Below are 15,646 nucleotides of genomic sequence, written 5' to 3' on the forward strand. Positions count from 1 at the left end.
ATATAAGAAGCCACAGATAACAGGTTGAGGTTTGGCTACTTTTTTTGGGGGGGGGGGGGGATACTTGCATGTTTCAGCTGGAATGTTCTGTATTTTGTTGCGTTATTGAGGTTGTAAAACTGACATGTCCAAGCTAACAGTTAATTTATGTGTGGTGCACACAGTAGTATTGCCACTTCAACAGGAAATATAGGTAAGGGCTTTAGTGTGTGATGCATTTAAATGAATCTTAAATAAGTCAATATGCTATTTTTTCCCTTGTTGGTGGATGTAACAAAAACAAAATACTCATAACTGATGTATCAAGCAGCCTAATAAACCTACATTTCAGCAGGGCAACTACAAATAAAATTTTAAAAAACTGGTCACGGGCTAATGATTTGTCCACACCTGATTTAGGTGACGGCCCCTCTCTCTAATAAATATTTTTCTTAGAAGGCAGACATGTTGATATGTATGCAAGATAGAAAGCAGCTAAGGCAAGTTGTGTTTTGTGAAATCCAAAATTCATGTTTATTTCCACCTGTGTCATAAGATGAAAAAGAAGATAAGACCGAGAAGATGGACACCATTCCTGTTCCAGATGAGAAGAAAGGTAGGTAGCAATATATGCATACTTTTTCACTTCTACACTGAATTCTATTTAAGGAAATTCACTACCTTTATCCTTCTTGTAGAACAAAAGGATGAAAAGGAGTCTGGTAAGATAGAAGAACCAGCCAAGTTACAAAATGGTGATGGTGGCAAAGATGGCGTGGCAGCAGGAGCAAGTGAAGAGAAGAAAAAAGCAAAGACCCGTTTCATGTTCAATATTGCAGATGGAGGGTTTACCGGTAAGAAAGACGACCAAATAATTTCTTTGGTTTGTGTGACTTTTTTTGTTTTGTTTTTTGTTGGTTTATTTGTTACATGATTATGTTTTGCAGAGTTGCACTCCCTGTGGCAGAATGAAGAGCGAGCAGCCACTGTAACTAAGAAAACCAATGAGATCTGGCATCGCCGGCATGACTACTGGCTTCTTGCTGGCATTATACAGTATCCTTTGTGCTGTTTCTAGTTCCATGTGCCTGAAGTGTACACGTGATCCTTAGTTGAGATTTCCTCTTGAACCAAGGAAGGAATCAGTTTTAGTACCAAATTAAGTAATAAAACATGGAATATCAGTAACACTGATGCCACTCCAAAATCTCTACTGTGCATCATTTCAAGTCACCATGCTGTCTGTCAAGTAAATGCTGATTGGTTTTGCAGGGAAGGGTATTGGGTAAAACACATAAAACAAGTTTAGCAAAACACTTGGTGACCAAGGTGATTCAAAAATGCTACATTGTCTAAGGCATCTATACCCAACAGTCATATATGGCATTCTCTAGGCTAATAAAGGGTTTACAAACAGGCTGTCACATGAAAAATCATTTTGTTAGGTTAATAATCACACACAAGCTAAAAAAAAATCTAAACAAATTTCGTACATATTTTTATAGACCTGATAAATTAATTAATTTGTTCATCTTCAGTAACTGCTTTATCCTGTTCAGGGTGGTGGTGGATCTGAAGGTGAGCCCACAAGCAATGTGCACGAGGCAGGACACGTGTCCATTGCAGGGCACAACGCACACGCATTCACACACTTCTTTACACCTAGGGCTAATTTAGTGTAGCCAGTTCACTGAGGTGGGAGAAAACAGGAAAACTTGGTAGAAACCAGAGAACATTCACAAACTCCACACAGATAGTAACCTGATCTCAGACTTGAACTGTGGACCTGGGACTGAACCCTACAAATTAAAAAAACAAAATAATAATAATTAAACTGATGAAATACCAGAATGTGGTGGTAGTACTGGCAGCCATACTTATCCCTAATCCCTTACAAGTGCCTGTTGCACTGTATGCATATCTTTAACTCCTTGTTCTCAGACATGGTTACGCTCGGTGGCAGGATATTCAGAATGACGTAAAATTTGCAATCCTCAATGAGCCCTTTAAGGGTGAAATGAACAGAGGAAACTTTCTGGAGATCAAAAACAAGTTCCTGGCCCGGAGATTCAAGGTACAGAGCGTTTTGTTTTTATTTATTTATTTATTTTTAAAAAATTATTTTATTTTATTATTTTTATTACTTTTCTGACCTCTTACTTCCTCACTCCCTGTTAGCTGCTGGAGCAGGCGCTGGTGATCGAGGAACAGCTACGAAGGGCAGCATATTTAAACATGACTGAGGATCCTTCTCATCCCTCCATGGCTCTGAACACGCGCTTCAGTGAGGTGGAGTGCCTGGCTGAGTCACATCAGCACCTCAGCAAGGAGTCCATGTCTGGCAACAAGCCTGCCAATGCCGTCCTGCACAAAGGTGGGCTGCAGCAGCAGAAACTATGGCTATTTCAATCTAGCATCTAAACTCAGTTTGTCTGTTTAGGTTTGTTCATTCTGTGAATTGTTTTCATTCAGATTTCTTGTGTGCATTGTAGATGCAGATAAATAAAATGACTGAATAAAAGACTGTGAAACCAGCTTTTATAGGCACTTTATTCTTTCCCAGTTTCACTTTTTTTTCCCTAATAGTGCTGAAACAGCTTGAGGAGTTGCTGAGTGACATGAAGGCAGATGTCACCCGTCTCCCAGCAACCATTGCCAGAATACCTCCTGTTGCTGTGCGGCTGCAAATGTCCGAAAGAAACATTCTCAGCCGTTTGGCCAGCAGAGGCCCAGAGACACAGTCCCAGCAGGTACTGACTTATCCCTCTTCATTATAGTGCTGTCGTGTAACTGGCATGCAGCCTAGAGAAGTGCCTTTTACTGTATTGTGGTGGTGTTTTGTTGTTGTTGTTGTTGTTGTTGTTGTTTTTTTTTTTTTCTAAACCATTAAACTTTTTTTTTAATTATTATTATTTTTTAAATATTTAAATTGTTCCAGGTGTCTCAGCAGTAGCCTGCACTGGGCTTAAGCCCACCACTCAAGCACCACCCACCACCTCTACATTCCCGACTGACACCTCAGATGACATCTCGCCTTAGCTTGAAGCCACACCCCTTTACCTACAGATGGACACGAGTCTGTAGGCAAAAATATGGAGTTTGTGGAATCTGAAGCTATTTTATTTTCTTTTTTTATTTCTTATTTCTTCTTTATTAATATTATTGATATAATGTTATTATGATGGTTTTTGGGACCGAAAATAAAAGAGTAATAAAAACCTTTGTCCCACTTTTACACAGTTCTTGTAGACTTGGGTCTTGTGCTGAATGTTTGCTAGAAATAGTGTTTAGAGCTGCAGTGAAAGGAACCCTGTCAGCAGGGATGTGCATGGGTCTTCAAATACCAAAATCACTATTCTCAGGTATTTGTACCCCAAATTCACATGAAGTCAATAAATAACATACAAATGTAAAGCCACATTTGGCAGTATTTTGATACGAAGAGCTGCACAGTTGTGATTATTGAAAGCCTTAGTAGTGGGCGGGTTTTATGCTCGTACAGGCAGTTAGATATGTGGCTTGTGGGACAAGAGATAATACTAATACTAATATGTCCTGTACAATTAAATTATGTGCATTCCTGCAGTGATAAAAGTTTCTTAATTTAGTGGAGTTTTGAAACCTGCTGTCCAGAAATATCAATGTGACAATTAAAATTCAACTTTGCCACCCAGTTAGAAAGGCTACAGCTGCTGACACTGAAATGCACAGGACAGCGTCACATGTTGACATGCTTATACCAATGCATTTTGAAGTTGCAGCCATGACAAATCACATACTTTGGTTCACATTTTTTTTTTCCATCTAATGGACTCTCAGAGGAGATCAAGTACATCAAGCTACAGCCTGGAGAACCAGTGGCTGTGAGAAGTAGGAAGAGACAGTGTCAGTTTGATGCATTATCCAATTATAGCAGGTTCTGTCCCACAAATTGCATTGGCAATTCAAAGGAAGTCTGTGTCCATCATTTTATGCATCAACCACTGGTTTAACCAAATAAATAAATAAATAAATAAATAAATAAATAGATGGCAGCATTATATAGTACTCCAGAAGACAAGTGTAAAGGGTCTGTTTTTAGGTTTAGACTGTATTGTTTAACTTTTTGTTCAAAAACTTCACAAAAATGGTTTCCTGACCACAAAATCAAGATCCTGCCATGGCTATCCCAGTCCCCTGACTTGAAACCTATAGAAAAGCTGTGAGGTGAACTGAAGAGGAGAGTCCACCAGTGTGGACCTTGAAATTTGAAGGATCTGGAGAGATTCTGTATGGAGGAATGGTCTCAGATCCCTTGCCATATATTCTTCAACCTTATAAGGCATTGTAGGAGAAGACTATGAGCTGTTACCTTGGCAAAGGGAGGGAGCACAAAGTATTGACTAAAATGGTGCCCATAATTGTTGCACACCTATTTTTAACAAAGATAATTTTTTGGATAAACCTGTCTTGTTTGCAATTGTTTGATATCTATGAGAGTAGAGTATTTTTATTATCTTGTTTAAACAAAATGTTAAACAATAAAACAATTTTTCACAGCCTACTTTGCTCACCAAGCGTGCCAATTTTAGTCGAGGGCACTGTATTTAATGAATGGGCACGTACTGTAGTTGATGGTTCAGGGTGTACAGTATGTATCTGTGTGTGTGCACGCATACATGATCATGTAGGCTATGTATGTGCAGTTGTAAGACGCCAACACCATAATAAGTATTCAGCGTATTACAATGAATAGGGATAACATGGATTAGGTTTGACTCTAGGAGGATTAAAGATTAATGTTTGGGCCAAATTATATTTAATCCATTAGCAGCCGGCACATTTATTTCAGTTACACAAGAAAGAAATGCAACACAGTTGTCTTGTTCCAACTCAACACCATAAAGTGGAAGAATGATTTGATAGAGTCCCTAGTTGTATGTGAAGTGGATGAATCAAAACCTTCGAATCAAGTCCTTCTGGCTCCTTGTGTGTGTATAATGCTCAAATGTCAATGTGTGTACAGGCCTTTTTGAGTTTTCTACCAGAGTAGTGTGTATGTGTGAGATTGCAGCTTGGCTGTACAGTTCAGCGGATCCATGTAGAAACACAATGCTTTCTTTTTTGAAACATAGATCAGGGCTCTGGCTCGCTATGCAAAGGTGTATCACTCAACTGGCATAAAGTTGGCTTGACGGTCGATATTCGCACATATTCACAAATTAAGGGACCGTCTCTAAAGTTACATACGACATTGGTATACACTTTTCTAACATCAATAGCATTTGAAGGGAATGACTTACAGTCATAAAACCAACTGTAAAGTGTTCATCTAGGTGTCAGCTATAACGCAAACCATTTTTCATTTTTGATATTTAATAAAATAAACTATGAAGTCATGTGTGAATATTGCCATGTATTTCACTACCAACTGGACTCATGCACAAAATATACCATAATTTAGAGCTCAAAACCATTTGAAGGGAATGACTTAAAGTCACAAAACCAACTGTAAAGTGTTCATCTAGGTGTCATCTATGATGCATCTTTAAAGCTCAATAGCATTTGAAGGGAATTATGTGCCTTATATTTTTTTGCCATATAAATAAACCAGAATAAGAAATAAAACCTCATGGTCTGGAACGTTGAGAAATTCATTTATTGCTTTAACAGAAACTGATAGCTCGCCTGGGGAAGAGATGGCACCAGGATGCACTGTGTGAAGAAGACAAGCTGGCAGATGCAATGTGATGCTCTGGAGGTTTCTGCTGGGAAACCTTGTGTGCTGACTGGAATAAAGTAGGCTTGACGTGGGATGTTCGATATTCACAGATATGCCTAAATTAAGGGACCATCTCTAATGTCACATACGACATTATTAAACAGGTTTCTAACTTCAATAGCATTTGAAGGGAATGACTTACAGTCACAACTAACTGTAAAGTGTTCATCTAGGTGTCAGCTATAACCCACACCTCTTAGGTTTTTGATATTTATTAAAATCAGCTATTAAGTCATATGTAAATTAGATATGAATTTCACTACCGAGTGGGCCCATACACAAAATATGCCATAATTTAAAGCTCAATAACATTTGAAGGGAATGACTTACAGTCACACAACCAACTGTAAAGTATTTGACTAGGTATCAGGTATGAGGCAGACCTTTTAGATTTTTGATATTTAACCCTACAATGCATGAACCTAAAAAACCTTCATGAATGCATAAAGGGGGTCAAAATGACCTGTACTGGATTGAATGGTTTTCTTAAAAAAATATATGTCCTATAAGTGAAATAATTAAAAGAACTGATAATACACAAATGTTTTAATATTTCAAACATTTTTATTTGTTTTCTTTTAATTTATTCATGTACATGTTTAGATTGTGGATGGGAGCCAAAGGAATTAAAAATTATTTACGTAGGCAGCACTTCCAGTCAACCTTTTGAGCCCTCAACTTCCCTGTCACAAGAATAATCCTGCTTATACCATTCTGTACCATTCTGCTTATTGTGCCCTGAACTTTCATCTTCATCCTCATCTTCATCTGCAGTGTTCCTGTCTCCAGCCTCATCTTCCCTGTCATTCCGTGCATTGTAGGGTTAAATATCAAAAATCTAAAAGGTCTGCGACATACCTGACACCTAGTTGAACACTTTACAGTTGGTTGTGTGACTGTAAGTCATTCCCTTCAAATGCTATTGAGCTTTAATTTATGGTATATTTTGTGTATGGGCCCATTCTGTAGTGATATTCATATCAAATTTACATATGATTTAATAGCTTATTTTAATAAATATCAAAAATTTAAGAGGTGTGCGTCATACTTGACACCTAGTCGAGCTGGTCATGAAATGGTCATGGATCAGTAAAGTTGCAATCATATGAGCTATCGGCTTTTTGATTGATTTTTTTTGTTTTATATTTATTTATTTTGTTCCCCTGTTGATAGTAAATGATTAAGAACCTTTTTTTCTTCTTTTTTTTCTTTTTGAACTGTACAGGACTTCCTCTGATTCCTCTGATAGTCATGATTGATACACCTTAAAGGCTAAAACGTTTACTGGTCATGTAAATGTGCTAAATTTTTTGGAGTTAGGCAGTTACCTGGCAACAGCTAAACTGGATAATTATATAAATGAGCATGTGTACAGGTGTTCCTAATAAAGTGGTCGGTGAGTGCATATTGTAATAAGTAGGATGTCAGGGCTCCTAAAGTTAATTAGTATTAGACAGCCATTAACCTGGGGCTAATTAATTAGATGACTTTATTACCAGCCGTGTAGACATAGCAGCTATGTTTGTGATGGTTTTAGTTAGAATGAGTCATCCCCAAAATAACAGCACTCCTTTCTATGTGAGTGCGTTGGACTTCTGAAACAGTAAAGGTGAGCATTAGCTTTGCGAAAATCGTTTGGACGTTTTCAGGTAACACCGCCACTTTTGGCATCATTTGAAGAAGGTACGTCTTTGGTATGTTGACATGTGAGCCATTTTTACATTTCAAATGGCTTTTTCCTAGCGAGCACCACAGTGTGAGGTTCACTTAAACTCACCAGTGTCCTGTGTGAGTCAGTTACTGAGTCAAGGACCAGAGTTTTCAAATGACAGATATGCATGTCTATTTGGATTTAGTCTTTTAGTAGAACGTCTTTTACAGTGTGACTATCTATTACACAGCTAGTACCAATAATTATCATTAAATCAATGGCCGTTAAATCAGTATCCCCTGCTCTAACCAATGATGTTATACTTAGCTCAAATGTGCTGTCCTTCCTTTTGTTTTCTTTCCAGATTGATTCATAACATTTCCAGTTGACTGCAACTTCTTAATTATTGCCCTGATGGTGGTTTCAATTCAGTAATTATGTTCACAGGAGTGACATTTGAGCCATGCTGACAGTTTTAGAGCTACGTTTATGAATTGAGTAAAGTTGTTCAAGTTCTTAGCAATACTACTTGGCCTTCTGGTAGCCCCTTATACACTGGAGACTGTGTGCTAACTTGTTGTCCCAGTTTAGTGGTCATGTTCATATCATTTCTCTATTCAGAGAACTATTCACACCGCATGACTTGGATCGTTTTTGATAATCCTGGCATTAAAATTTTTTTTTAAAATGTAAAGAAATTTGGGACCAAACAGTTCCATTAACTAATCATCCCTTTTAATGTTTGTCAGGCACAATGTCAACAAAACATTCCTCGTGTGGGTGAATAAGGAGGATCACTTGTGTGTCATCTCCATGCAGAAAGGTGGCAACATGACAGAAGTGTTTACTCGTTTCTGCACAGGCCTCACCAAGGTAATCTGTTCATCAACATTCAAGAGTGATTTAAAGTTGTTCAGGAGAAACTGTGAGTCTAATGAACTGTGCTGTAAATTAATGCTGCTTATTGACTCGTACCCTGTTCAGATTGAGGTGCTGTTCAAGAGCAAGAGACATGCGTTCATGTGGAACGAGCACCTGGGCTATATCCTCACCTGCCTGTCTAACCTGGGTACAGGGCTGCGTGGAGGTGTGCATGTCAAACTCCCGAAAATGAGCAAGCACAACAAACTTGAGGAGGTGGTCAAGAGATTACGCCTGCAGAAGTGTGGAACAGGTAAATGTTACAAATGACCAATACAAGACTGCAAGCTGTTTGTCTGAAGCATAGTGCTGCCCTCTATAGGCTGTTGGCGGTGAATATAAGCTGACTGTTCTGGCACTAATGTTGTATTCAATGTGTCAGGTGGTGTGGACACTGCTGCAGTGGGCGGTGTGTTTGATATCTCTACTGCTGACCGGCTGGGCTTCTCTGAGGTGGAGCTCGTTCAGATAGTGGTAGATGGAGTCAAGCTGCTGGTGGAGATGGAGAAGCGATTGGAGAAAGGCCAGGCCATTGATGACCTCATACCTGTTCAAAAGTAACTCCAGCAAGTATCCTTCTACCTCAATCATCCAAAATCCCCCCCCCCCCCCCAGCACATCCCACTCCTATGAGATTAATAAAAGGATGTATATTATATTTAAGACACTCTTAATATGGTGACAAATGAATAATAAATTGCTCTGCCAGATTACACCTGTCTATTGTATTGTCTCAAAAATCAGTAGTTGTTGAAGCCATAACATAACCTGTTAAATGGTATAAAAATCTAACTATTATCTGCAATTGTTTTAAAGTTAAAGCTAAAACAAACTCAACTGTTTATCATAAATCAGCATTCACATTAACAATTGTTTAACATAAGGTATCTAAAGGGTTCAGAACACTTGTCATTCTGGGACGATGTTGGGCAATCCCCTCAGTGTACTCTTGCTTTGAGTGTGCTTGTCTGCCTTCCCACAACCAAGTCAAGCTAAATCATGTATTTTATATTCACAACTATGGGATACACCCCTGCACTTTTTAGAAGAAAGGATGGCTTATGAATGAGTGTAGACTGAAAGAACAATTTAAGCTAGCAAATAAAGCCAGTCATGTACAGCTGAATCCATAACTGTGAGCAATTACAAGTAGCTCTTTAAAATATTAGAGCTCTTGAGAGTATGAGGAATGGCAACAATGTAATAACTAAAATCAAAAGGTGCATTATGTACACATGGGTAATGGGCATAAAATAAATAAAACTTTTCACTTCGGTCTTGCAGCATTCACACAGTGAAAGTGAACTCAAACTGGGTTGCTGGATCACATTCAAGTACAAGCACAAAACCTTGACAACAAACCTGTCTAAGGTGCAGAATAACTGAAGCAATTTAAAAGCATTTTGGCTCTTCAAAGACTTTACATAGCCTTTACACAAAGGCTGCTCAAAACACCAAATACCGAAAGCATTAACACTGTCTGCAGAGGAATAATGTATATCTCTGGTTTTACATTTTTATGCCACATCTTGACATTGTCACTCTGTAAGGGATATAGAGTGTGTGTGTAATTAAAGTACAAACTACACGATAGGAACCATAAGTTTAGTGTTTATTATTATTATTGTTGTTGTTGTTATCAGTGAGACCTCAGGATATAATAGTTTACTTGTCGAACTATTGATAGATCTCCCATCTAACCACCACCAGCTACAACTGGTGATCATACAAGCTGACCCCAAATATCTTGTGCAGAAAAAAAATTATATATGCTTTGGCTATATTTTTCATATGTTGATAAAATAAATATTTTTACCAATATATTACACAAATTTATTGTAGTTTACTTTTACAAAATAAGAATCAATTGAGTTCTAAACATGTACAGATACAGTAATAGTTTAAAGAAACATTGTGTTTTTAAGAAACATTGTATCAGGAATAGTTTCTGGTTTGCCATTGCAGACCATTTGTTTTTCTAACCAGTAAATTGCAATAAATAAATGCATTGCCAAATGACTAAATGTAATATAATGTAATGTATGCCATCAAGGTAGTCCTGCTTCAGGCTTGGTTTTGGCATTGTCCTCTGATCATTTGCACCTGGATCTCGTTAACTCTGCTTTCTTGTATTAGTAGTCATAATTTTCTGGCATTTATTAGCATTATCATTTAGTATTACTTCTAATTGCTATTGTGTTACAACATAGATAGCTAAAATAAATAACAAAATAATATATAATAGATAAAATAATATATAATATAAATGGTAAAATTAAATGTTTAAATATTTTATTTTCAAAGTTAATATATTGCTTTATAGTGATGCAGAGCATCATAGAGTAGTGCAGGTAACCTGAAAAAGTGTAATACAATCGCTAATTATAAATGAGCAATTTCATTATAAATATACATTTTATTTCATTAGTTAACCATAACTATGTATTTAAAAATGTATTATGATATTTGTAAATGAAATATAAAAGGACAGCTAATTAATCAAGTAACCAAGTAAGCTTGCTGTCCATTGACTCAAATGATATCTGGAGAATGCAAGGGCCAATATTTACATAGCACAAACTGCAATTAGAAAATAGTTGAATCAAAATACCACTCTGTTGATAGGGTTGACTCAGTGTCCTCCACTGCGTCAGAGAGGTACTCCATTTGGTGAACAAACATCAGAGCATATTCACCTATATTATTCTGAATGCTGGTGTGTTAATTAGTCCAATAATGTGGGTGTCTTCTTCTTTCATTGGATTACAGCTGCAGATCAAACACCATCATCTACCCTCATTAATAATTGTTTATTCTGTGTGTGCATGATAGAGAAGACTTGAGTCAATAGCTGTCTTAATTAGCCTAATACCTATCTAACCCTCGTTCTTGGTGTGCTTCCATTTATTTGTTGTAATCTCTTGTGCAATATTCTGGCCACTTATATTTAGCCTTTCTGGGTTCACTTATTTAAGTGCTAATTTTATAGATATACTGTATATAGATATCCCAAAGGCAATTGTCCTAATAGCAGAATTTAATTTAGGTTACAATAACCTGAAGGACAAACATGGAAAAAAAAAATGTAAGCCTTTGTTAGGTTTTTAGGCCTAAAGCAGTATACTCAGTGCTTGCAATTAATGTTTTTTCAGAAACGTTTAATGGAACAAAAAAGAAAAAGAAAAAACCAAGAGAAATTTGTTTCTCTTTGTTTTTATGACTATTTTCATGCCATAGAAGCGTTCTGCTGCCAAAGTGAAATCAAATGTGTCCAGTGTTTCTCTGTAGCTTGAGATGCGCATCAGCCTGGTGACCTTCTCCTTCTGGCAGTGGCTACGCAAGGCTGTTTTAATGAGATTCCGCAGTGAGAAGCCTTGCTCTGTGGTCATGCTAGAGACTGGAATGATGCAGACAACTTTTGCCAATGTGGCCCACTCGGAATATAACTCACTGCAGTCATGGATTAAGACTTTGAAAACTGTCAGAAAAGTTAAAGCTCCATGGCAGCAAAGTGCTGTCATCACTGGAATGGCATCATGCTATATAATTGTGGCATCAACTAAAGGAGTTGCAGATACTTTGTGTTAATATTTTTACCAGACAGTGTCCAACAATTACCAGCTAACGCAAACTCTGCCCCAAATAAAGATCAGCTGTTTCTTTCTGGAAATCTTGGTTTCATCTGACTTCTGAAGCCATTTTCAGCAAAGAGCTCTCAAAGCATATATGGGATCTTATTGTCGAAAGGTATCAATTGGGAGAGGGGTACAAAGAATTTCCAAAACATTATATGAACCGTGGAATACTGTGAAGGCTATCATCAACAAGTGGAGAAAATGGGGCTCCACAATGATATTGCCAAGAACAGGATGTCCATTCAAAATTGATGAAAGGACACGGAGTAATGTTAGAAAAATCAGGGCGACTGCCATAAGAGACCTACAGCACCATTAAAGGAGTGTCTCAAAAGGTCACAAAAACAAAACAGCTTGTCACCCAAAGGATATCATACGAACAGTAAAGCATGGTGGTAGCTGCATGTGGGGCTGCTTCTCTTCAGCTGGGACTGGGACACTAGTCAAGATAGAGTGAATCATGGATAGCTCCAAATACAAATATATTTTGACACAAAACTTGCAAGCCTCTGTTAGACACCTGAAAATGAAGAAAAATTCCAACTTCCAGCAAAATAATGTCCCAAATAACAAGTCCAAGTCAACAAATGATTGGCTTCAAAAGTAGAAGATCTATGTTTTGGAATGGCTTTACAGTAGGGATGCACCGAATGTTCAGCAACCGAAATTATTCGGCCGAACAACGAAAGTGCTTTTTTTGCTATTTCGTCTGAATAATTTCGGTTGCCGAACAATGACGTGTTTGATGACGCGACCAAATAGCCTAGCAACCAGAGTGAGACACACAAATGTCACGACCTCGATGAGGGGGCGCCCGCATGCACGAGCTACGTGCACGAGCTACCTACTCTTCGGATGTTTACTGTGGACACGTGCGTTTGTTTTGTTTCTGTTCCAGAGCATGTTTCTGTCATGTCGCGAGACGTAAGGGAGTAGAGTACGGAAGCAGGTAAAGACGTATTTATTTAAGGGCAGGCAGACAAATCAAAATCGTAATCCAAAAAACGTAGTCAAGACAGGCAAAGGGTCAGGCGATCTTCAAACAGGCATAAACGGGGCAAAGCAGGAATCAAAGTTGCGATCACAGAAAACAGCGTCAAAACAAGAAACATGAACTAGTACTATGGACTGTGAGCGGAAAAACCAGCGGGGACTAAATGAACTAATCTATAGTTTAAACTAACTAAATCTATCAAGGAACATAACATTAGCAACGTATCTAACTATACTATATCTACTATAATACTCCGCGAGGTGTACAGGGACGCGAGTGGTATATATCCGAAATATAATCAGTCGTAGATAACCGAATAGAACCATTTTTTGCACTCTTGTCAATGCACTTTTTAATGCACTTTTTAGTTGTAGGCTACAGACTGTTACATTCTTTCAGCAGTCAGTTATAGGCCTAACATAGGCTATTCAAGGGGGGCTCAAAGATCCATCCATCCATCCATCCTCATCCGCTTATCCGTAATCGGGTCGCGGGGGTAGCAGCTCCAGCAAGGGACCCCAAACTTCCCTTTCCCAAGCCACATTAACCAGCTCTGACTGGGGGATCCCGAGGCGTTCCCAGGCCAGTGTGGAAATATAGTCTCTCCACCTAGTCCTGGGTCTTCCCTGAGGTCTCCTCCCGGCTGGACGTGCCTGGAACACCTCCCTAGGGAGGCGCCCAGGGGACATCCTTACCAGGTGCCCGAACCACCTCAACTGGCTTCTTTCAACGCAAAGGAGCAGCGGCTCTACTCTGAGTTCCTCTCGGATAGCCGAGCTTCTCACCCTATCTCTAAGGGAGAGGCCAGCCACCCTCCTGAGAAAACCCATTTCGGCCGCTTGTACCCGCGATCTAGTTCTTTCGGTCACTACCCAACCTTCATGACCATAGGTGAGTGTAGGAATGGAAATTGCCCGGTAGATCGAGAGTTTTGCCTTCCAGCTCAGCTCTCTTTTCGTCACAATGGTGCGGTGAAGCTATTGCAATACCGCTCCCGCTGCTCCGATTCTTCGGCCAATCTCCCGCTCCAATGTCCCCTCACTCGTGAACAAGACCCCAAGGTACTTGAACTCCTTCACTTGGGTTATGTTCTCACTCCCTACCCGGATTAGGCACTCCATCGGTTTCCTGCTGAGAGCCATGGCCTCAGATTTAGAGGTGCTAATCCTCATCCCAGCCGCTTCGCACTCGGCTGCAAACCGATCCAGTAAGTGCTGGAGGTCACGGACCAATGATGCCATCAGGACCACATCATCTGCAAAAAGCAATGATGAGATCCTCAGGTCACCAAACCGCAACCCCTCCCCACCACGACTATGCCTCTATATCCTGTCCATGAATATTGCAAACAGGATTGGTGACAAAGCGCAGCCCTGGCTGAGACCAACCCCCACCTGGAACAAGTCTGACTTTTTGCCGAGCATCCGGACACAACTCTCGCTTTGGGCGTACAGCAATTGGATAGCCCTAAAAAGGGAACCCTTCACCCCATACTCCCTCAGCACCTCCCACAGTAGACCCCTGGGGACCCGGTCATACGCCTTCTCCAGATCCACAAAACACATGTAGACCGGATGGGCATACTCCCAGGCCCCCTCCAAGATCCTTGCGAGAGTAAAGAGCTGGTCTGTTGTTCCACGACCGGGACAGAATCTGCATTGTTCCTCCTCAATCCGAGGTTTGACTATCGGCCGAACCCTCCATTCCAGCACCTTGGAGTAGACTTTACCAGGGAGGCTGAGAAGTGTGATACCCCTATAATTGGCGCACACTCTCTGGTCCCCCTTTTTAAACAGGGGAACCACCACCCCGGTCTGCCACTCCTTGGGCACTGTCCCTGACTTCCACGCAATGTTAAAGAGGCATGTAATCCAAGACATCCCCTCCACACCCAGAGCTTTCAGCATTTCTGGATGGATCTCATCAATCCCCGGGGCTTTTCCACTGTGTAGTTGATTGACTACCTCAGTAACCTCCACCACGGAAATTGACGATGATCCCCCATCAGCCTCCACCTCTGCCTCTACCAGAGAGGGTGTGTTAGTCAGATTCAGGAGTTCCTCAAAGTGTTCCTTCCACCGTGCAATTACTTCCTCAGTTGAGGTCAACAGCGTCCCATCCTTACTGTACACAGCTTGGATGGTTCCCCGTTTCCCCTTCCTGAGGTGGCGGATGGTTTTCCAGAAACACCTTGGTGCCAAACGAAAGTCCTTCTCCATGTCCTCTCCGAACTTCTCCCACACCCACTGCTTTGCTTCTTTCACGGCAGAAGCTGCAGCCCTTCAGGCCTGTCGGTACCTTGCAACTGCCTCTGGAGTCCCCCGGGATAACACATCCCGGAAGGCCTCCTTCTTCAGTCGGACGGCTTCCCTGACCACCGGTGTCCACCATGGTGTTCGAGGGTTACCGCCCCTTGAGGCACCTAAGACCTTGAGACCACAGCTCTCCGCCACAGCTTCAGCAATGGAGGCTTTGAACATTGCCCACTCGGGTTCAATGCCCCCAACCTCCACAGGGATGCCAGAAAAATTCCGCCGGAGGTGTGAGTTGAAGATCTCACAGACAGGGGCCTCCTCCAGACGTTCCCAGTTCACCCGCACTACCCGTTTGGGCTTTCCAGGTCTGTCCAGAGTCTTCCCCCACCCCTTGATCCAACTCACCACCAGATGGTGATCAGTTGACAGCTCCGCCCCTCTCTTCACCCG

The 15,646-nt window shown here is 40.3% G+C and overlaps 1 protein-coding gene across 1 annotated transcript in view; it reads left to right on the plus strand.

Moving 5' to 3' along the window:
* The window catches only part of chd4a (chromodomain helicase DNA binding protein 4a), a 30,390-nt gene extending 27,193 nt beyond the window's left edge, over positions 1–3,197 (plus strand). The window contains exons 35-41 of the mRNA XM_053638002.1: positions 536–595; positions 678–833; positions 927–1,035; positions 1,921–2,053; positions 2,158–2,353; positions 2,566–2,729; positions 2,918–3,197. Coding sequence (XP_053493977.1) covers positions 536–595; positions 678–833; positions 927–1,035; positions 1,921–2,053; positions 2,158–2,353; positions 2,566–2,729; positions 2,918–2,932 — 833 coding nt within the window. The 3' untranslated portion in view covers positions 2,933–3,197. The remainder of the gene's footprint in view (positions 1–535; positions 596–677; positions 834–926; positions 1,036–1,920; positions 2,054–2,157; positions 2,354–2,565; positions 2,730–2,917) is intronic.
* Positions 3,198–15,646: the final 12,449 nt, after the last annotated feature.

The sequence above is a fragment of the Ictalurus furcatus genome, chromosome 12 (assembly GCF_023375685.1).
Source record: "Ictalurus furcatus strain D&B chromosome 12, Billie_1.0, whole genome shotgun sequence".
In the NCBI taxonomy this organism is placed as follows: domain Eukaryota; kingdom Metazoa; phylum Chordata; class Actinopteri; order Siluriformes; family Ictaluridae; genus Ictalurus; species Ictalurus furcatus.